General features: G+C 29.1%; 2 protein-coding genes across 2 annotated transcripts in view; both read left to right on the top strand.

The window, feature by feature from the left end:
• The first annotated feature begins 1266 nt into the window (after window positions 1-1266).
• LOC111616229 (glutamate receptor ionotropic, kainate 2-like) lies at window positions 1267-6301 on the top strand. Its single transcript, XM_023357658.1, has 11 exons — window positions 1267-1342; window positions 3190-3339; window positions 3407-3685; window positions 3773-3900; window positions 4437-4568; window positions 4702-4806; window positions 4849-4854; window positions 4927-5205; window positions 5279-5413; window positions 5534-5737; window positions 5832-6301. Exons 1-11 carry the CDS (start codon window positions 1267-1269, stop codon window positions 6246-6248), a joined length of 1911 nt encoding a protein of 636 aa, XP_023213426.1. The 3' UTR covers window positions 6249-6301.
• Window positions 6302-6304: 3 nt separating this feature from the next.
• Window positions 6305-7543, top strand: part of LOC111616231 (glutamate receptor 4-like) — a 4783-nt gene continuing 3544 nt past the window's right edge. Inside the window, exons 1-5 of the mRNA XM_023357661.1 lie at window positions 6305-6395; window positions 6459-6662; window positions 6808-6911; window positions 7153-7282; window positions 7350-7443. Coding sequence (XP_023213429.1) covers window positions 6305-6395; window positions 6459-6662; window positions 6808-6911; window positions 7153-7282; window positions 7350-7443 — 623 coding nt within the window. The remainder of the gene's footprint in view (window positions 6396-6458; window positions 6663-6807; window positions 6912-7152; window positions 7283-7349; window positions 7444-7543) is intronic.

Genomic DNA, 7543 nt, shown 5'->3' on the forward strand with positions numbered 1-7543 from the left:
ATTCTCAACTAAAAAAAACAGTATTTAAATTTTTTATGCCATATCAGGCATTATACGAGAATTATGAAAATAATCTTCTCAGATATCTTGGTATGATTTGTAATAAATACTTTATAAATTTTGTTATACACATTAATGTTTTAAATGTCAGGAATTAACAAGAAGTGAACGAGAATATAATTATTGCTATCTTCCTTACAAGTTTAAAAAACTTGGAAAGCAGCGCAGACTAATCATCTAATCAGGCGAAACTACCAACAGACCAATGGCAGAGCATGACTTCGCCGAGAACGATTTAAAAGTAGGAACTGTGCCGGAATCGAGCAATAGTCGAAGGGCAGGACTTAGTCTATCCTGCACTCCACCCACCTGAAGTTTCACGATAGCATTGCGCTTTCTTCAACTGGGTTCAACATCTGCCACAGAACGGAGAATCCACAAGGAGTAATCGCCTCACTCTCGATTTTACGATTATTTAAAATATTTAAAAATAACTAACAGAGATTTATTGATTGTCCAAGTTTCTTTCTATTCAACTAAATAAAGTATAAATTTAAATAATGATATCTTTTATAACACCCTAACAAAGGAATACACTATTTTAAAAATTATTATGATTAAAATGTTTATAAAAGACATATGACTATTAGTTTAATACAAATGCGTTGCGTGATAAAAGTTTTATAATGGAATAAACTAAATAAAGTTAATATTTTAGAGTTTAAAAAGTTTATTGATAAACCGAAAGTATAAATGCTTTCAATTATAAACGTGATCGATTTTCGAATTGTTTAGTTAACTCTTGTCATCTTAAAAATTTATTTACTTGTCAAGTTTGTGTTATTTATTTATAATAATGTGCAATATTAAACTTCATTGTGTGTTTTAATAAATTAATCGCAAATTTCTTGGAAAAATTAACATAAGAATTACACGATGTTGATATAAAAGATTTTATAATTTGAATACAACCGTGTATTCGTGAGCGATGCAAACAGAAAAAGAAAAAATATATGAACTTTTTTGTATGACCATGTACTGTATATTATTATCAAGAGCAAAATTATCGTGAAAGGTGAACAATAACCACAAAATTGATTTTTAAAAAGTACATTTTCCAAGACTAACGAAAATAAGTTGACAGCAGGTAAACAATAAATCGATGATCAGTACTTGGTTACTATGTACGATTTTTAGTCAAGTTTTATAGCATTAAATGGAATAGAACGTAGACGTTCTTATAATTAGATGCGGAATTAATTAAAAATGAGAAGATTTGGATTGTTACTAATAGTCTCATTCTACTCTGCTGTTGGTAATATACCAAATGAAGTTGCTATTGGTAAGATTATCAAAGATAAGTTTATTTTTATGTTTTGGATATACTCGAATGCATTAACTTTAGTTGTTTTAATAACAAAACATGTAATCAATGTTACTATTAATTTAATGAGTCTGCTTCTTACTTTTACATTAATATTATTTAACTTATTCTTGCATAAACGAAGACCGTTGTAAGTTATATTTCAGAAAGCAAGTGTTTGAAAACAATATATTACATTTTGGTAAAACTATATCTGGTATATTCATTTGTTTTTAGTATTCATACAATTTAAACTTGTTTAGTCCATTTTTGTACTTGACATTATGATTTGAACAATACATTTAAAATACAGAATATAAAAATAAACTAAACAAGCCTTAATCGTATCACCGCTAAAAACAAATGAAAAAGGAGATGTACCAAATGTAGTTTTAAAACAAATTAATTTTCTTACTACGTACCGCTGTAATTTTTTCAAAAGTTATTGGTTTTATGTTTAATAATAATAATCTATATGAAGAGGCAAACCATATTTCGAAATGGAGTTTTGTTAATTTGTAATATTTTTGTGATAACTGTAAATTTTATATTGTGCAATCGTTATAAATACCAAAATGTAATAGGCCTATATTGTTTTCAAATACTTGACTTCTGTGTGTGATAAGCCTTGAAATATAAATTACAGCAGTCTTTATTTATGCAAGAATATATCAGAGAAAGTAAACCCCTTTAGTTCCTCTGACATATTCTTTAGTTTAGGTTACATAGCGTTACAGAAAACTCGGTCCTTTCGCCCCTACAACAAAATTTTTTTTTCTTCAATTTCTGAATGTTTTCTAGGTCTCCAAATTTTTTCAAAAATTTTTATCCGCGAGAAAAAAATTTATCGCGATTTTAATCTACCTTTAGTGACGCATGATTAACAATTAATTGTTTTTTAATTGGATTTTGATATCAAATTTCATTTATCATTCTAAAGTTCTAGTGCACGGATTTTCCTTCGGTAAAGTTATTTAAAGCTACTTTCTGCTATCAAAAACGACATCCAATAGATTTTTAATTTTTTAATTAATAGATTTTATTATATATACGTTTAATTAAGTCGGGGGGTCGGAAATCGCAATAAAAATTTGAATTTTTAAAAAATACAGTGGTACCTCAGGATACGAAATTAATCCGTTCCGAAACTGAGATCGTATCATGAAAATGTCGTAAGGTGGATCATCTTTTCCCATACGATTACATGTAAAACCAAATAATTCGTTCCAACGCGAAAAACATACTCAAATTAAAGCCAAGTAATACATTAAAAAAAATAACTGTAGTAAGAAAAACAAATGAAAAATGCGAACTAATGTAACGTCGTATGGTGAGTTTTTGTTCGTATCGTGGAGCAAAAATATGTTCGAATTTCATGTCGTATCCTGAAAATTTCGTATGCTGGGGCGTTCGTAACCTGAGGTACCACTGTATTTAAAATTATACAGCCATCTAGTATTCACCCTACTATAAACCCTTCGCCTCCCGAGACTTCTATGAGAATGTCTCGGAAAATCCAACACCAGCTGTTCTCACGGTCATCCAGCTGTAAACACAATGATTCATCGGTGTCAGATCTCACAGAAAGGCGAGACAATGGAAAATAAAGTTTGAATGTTTTTCTTCAAAGTTAACGCATTGCTTTCGTTTTTTTCAGTTTTAAGTATTTTTTTATGTTTAATTACATTAATATTAAAAATTGGTGGGAACTAAAGCGATTAATGACTTAGATAACGTAATAGAAAGTATTACAATAGCAATCTACTAATTTCGATTTATCCTGTTGTAGATTTCCTTTAAATATTTATACTGTATTTACCTTTCAGGTGCTATTTTTCCGTCTGACCTTCCTATATTACAAGAAACATTTCGGTTAGTTATAAACAATATAAATTCAGATTCGAATTTATTACCCAATACGAAACTCATTCCGATTACACAGAATGCTTCTACGCAATTAGAAGTTATTAGAGCCGGTAAATTTATATAAATTATATTAAAATTACTTTATTACTAAAATTAAATACCGATATAATTTTTCAGCGTGTAATTTAGTAGATCAGCGAGTGATATCGATAGTCGGACCACTAATGTCTTTACATTCAAAAATTGTCCAAAGTGTGTGTGGCCAATTGGGAATACCGCAGATTAGTATCTTGGCCACAGACCCGATGTTATCTTTAATACCGATTTTGAACCAATCGTCGTCTACGCTTTTAAAAATGTCACCGCCGGATACCTTTCAGAATAATGCCTTAATACATATCTTGAAATATTATGGATGGGATGCTTTTGTCATTTTAACAGAAGATAATGAACCAGGCAAGTTTTTATTCTTGTTCTGTGCTTAATTTAATATGTTATAATTTTTAAAACGTATAAATTGACTAATTAAATTTATTTATTAAGCTATTCATGCAACAATGGAACTGCAAAGACTAGCTACGAAACACGAAATTACACTGCTTTCTGTTCAGCGATTTCCTTTGTCCGACACAAAATATCTCGATATTACCCGACAATTGAATGCCATTAAGGTAAGCAGTAAATCTGATATTTGTAAATTTTAAAGCTTCAATATGTGATATATGCTTGTTTATTATAAAAATGCAAGAGTGAATTAATCCGAGTGAAAACTACTGCTTTCACTCTGGAGCCTCGAAATATACTGCTTAGCAAAACCATAATTTTATTACTAAAAGTGTGAAAAGCTTAACAACTCTCCATCTATAAATAAGAAGAAAATGATGCCTGAAGAAATAAGTTGTCAAGTTGAAAGTGCCAATATTAGGATAAATTGAAAAACACTCGATTAATCTATTATATAGTAAAACGTTCAAAACAAAACTTTGATAAAACGGAAATCAAACTGAACGGGAGAATTTATTAAAAACAGTAATTTTTGTGTTAAAATACTTTGCTAAACGGAAAAAAAACATTCGGTAATATACTAGTCCAGTTTACGCAGGTTTCATGTAATTAATTATATTCATTTCCAAACTCTTAGTATAAGTAAAAATTTATATCAAAATTTATCACAAGTGAATTTTTATAACACTTTTATTCTGATAAGGAAAAGGATGTCAGAATAATAATTCTTTATTGTGATATAACGATAAGTAAAACTGTTATAAACCAAGCTGATCGCATGAACATGTTTCGTTCTGGATGGACATGGCTCGTCATGGATAGCATTACATCACACGTAAGTCTATATCTTTTAATTTTGTAACTTACATAACATTGCAGAAAGACTTCAAGTCACTTATTGTTTTATATTATTATATTAAATTTTAATAAAATAACTCTCCTAATTAACAATTGATCTTTGTTGGCAGGATTTGAAATACTTATCAGATGATGACGGATATATACCATCTTCTTTAGTTGGATTAATAGGAACTGCATTTGCGGTTCCTGATACCATTTTGTATTTAAAATTAGTGAATCAATTAAAAAAGAATAATTTGGGAAATCATATACAGAATCAGGTAAATTAACCATTGATATTGTTTCACTATTTAAATATCCATATATATGAAATAATGAAAATCATTTTGCAGCAAGCTTTCACTCGTGTGTATGATGCAGTGTTAGCAATTGCCAACGGACTTCACAAAATTCTTTACGAAGAGAAAATATCTTTCGAACCTTCTACTTTCCAAAAAGGAAGTTGCACAGATTCTGTCAATAAGTGGAAATGGGGTAGATATTTGTTGAAAAGTATTCTCAATTTGAGGAATGTTAATGGAAGTTTAGGACCTTTAAAGTTCACGAAATTTGGTTATCATGATCTCACCAGCTTTGATATAAAAAACCTTCAAGTCAAAGGTTTCGTTAAAGTAAGCTACTTCTAATTTTCAAGTTTATTTCATATTCTTAACAAGTAACTAATATTTTAATTGAAAACTTTAGGTAGGAAAATGGTTAGGAAACGAAAAAAACTTTAAGATTAATTCAGAAATCATATTTCCTGGCCAAACTACAATTCCTCCTACTAATTCTCATCAAAGTCTTTATGGAAGAACTCTTAATGTTGGAATAATTATAGTAAGAGACAATGGATTATTATTATTATCATCATCATTTATTATCTTGTTTTATAATAGATACATATGTTAATTAACAGAGAATATTTAATTATTATTTAATTTACGTACATTCTTCTAGGAAGTGCCCTTTATCATGAAAAACCCTTATTATAAAAAAGGAGACCCTATACATTCTAAATACGAAGGACTACTTATAGACCTTCTTTTAAAATTACAAGAAATACATGATTTTAAATTTAAATTATACGAAATTGAGCAATATGGAAATGAAAATCCCGAAACAAAAGAATGGAACGGATTAGTTAGACAATTAATGGATAAGGTAAAGACGGAATTTTATTGTTCTCTTTATTAATTAATACTTTTGTCGTAGTTTATTCACGAATTAAGATTTATAAAATATTTCGTATGTTTAGAAAATAGATTTGGGCCTAGCTGCCTTGACGATATCTTGGAAAAGACAAGAAGTCATCTCCTTTACAGCTCCTTACTACGATTTAGGTTTTGCTATATTAATGCCAAAATATAATGCAAAAACTAAACAAAATTATTTCGCATTTTTATCACCTTTCGAAACAACAGTGTGGCTTACCATTGCTGTGTCGGTGATTTTTACTTCTCTAGTGCTTGCAATATGTGTAAATTTAACACCAAGTAATTTTAACAACAGTAGAAAGGAGATAAGGAAAACAAATCAAAGCGTTAGAGATTCTTCTTGGATCACTTTTCCACAAGCACTTTGGTGGAGTTTATCGTCGCTTGTAGCCCCGGTAGGTGACCAATTATTTGTTGTTAACGACTTTATTTGTATAATGAAAAATTTAATTAATTGATATATATTTAGGGAACAGAATTTAAACAAAAAAACAATCTTCCGGCAAGAATAGTAATGGTGAGTTGGTGGTTAACTACGGTTATTCTTATTGCTGCATATACAGCAAAATTGGCAGCATTTATGACAGTCCAGAATATGAAACAAGGTAATAAAATTATTAAAGTAAATACTTTAAAACGAATTTATTTATAAATACTCTATTTTTTAGAAGTTAATTCTTTTGAAGATTTAGTGAAATTGAATACAATTTCATTTGGAACTCTGGGTAATTCTTATGCTGAGTACTTCTTTGTAAACAGTCACTACGAAATGCATAAAATAGCTTACAAAATGATGAGAAAGCAAAATACATTCACAAACGACACTGCTGTGGGCATAGAGAGAGTTAGAGCATCGTATTATTTGCCAGAAGGTAGTAGAAAATAACATTAATAATATACCAGAACAAAAAAATAATAGATAAGTTATTTAATTATATTAACTTATTCAAAAAATAACGTACTGTACTGTACATCTTGTTGTTGGAATAAGTAAATAAGCTGTGTTTAATATTTCAGGTCACAAAGATCGTTTCGCTTTTATATATGATTCTCCAGTTGTGGATTACGCTTCTATGCTGAGGCCGTGCAATGTCGAACGAGTTGGAAGACTTTCTGGATTAGTAAATTATTTATAACATTAATACTAATGAATGATCTACAATACAAGAATAACATTAACGTTGTCTTGTGTAACACAACACATCGTTAATATTACTCTTTTATTCTTGTTACTATTACGAAAACATATTACAATACCGATATGGATGAATGTTTTTAAAACAATCAATTACTTATATCAATCATTTCTATGAATATGTACTGTATCGATACCTACTACTTATAATAATTTTATTTTAACAGCAAAATTACGATATTGGCTTGCCTAAAGGTTCTCCATTTGAGAAGCCATTTACATCATCTATTTTAAAGCTAAGAGAAGAAGGATATATAGATTTTTTAAATAAAAGATGGTTTATCAATAATTGTCCAGGTAATACATAAAATTCTCTCTAAATGGTGTGCAAGGTTACTAAAATTTAACGTTTTTAAAATTTCAGATAACAGAGTGGGAAGCGAAGAACATCAAATGGATATTAACAATTTAGCTGGAGTGTTTCTGTGTTATTTGGGAGGGCTTTTTGTTGCTCTCTTGTACGTAACTATCCTGTGGATAAAAGAGAAGATCAACAGCAAGAAGAAAATAGTTGTTTTACCTAATGTAAATAATATAAGTTTTATCTAGAAATATCTA

Source organism: Centruroides sculpturatus, unplaced genomic scaffold, assembly GCF_000671375.1.
Source record: "Centruroides sculpturatus isolate CEXI.00-Female unplaced genomic scaffold, Cexi_2.0 scaffold1917, whole genome shotgun sequence".
Taxonomy (NCBI): Eukaryota; Metazoa; Arthropoda; class Arachnida; order Scorpiones; family Buthidae; genus Centruroides; species Centruroides sculpturatus.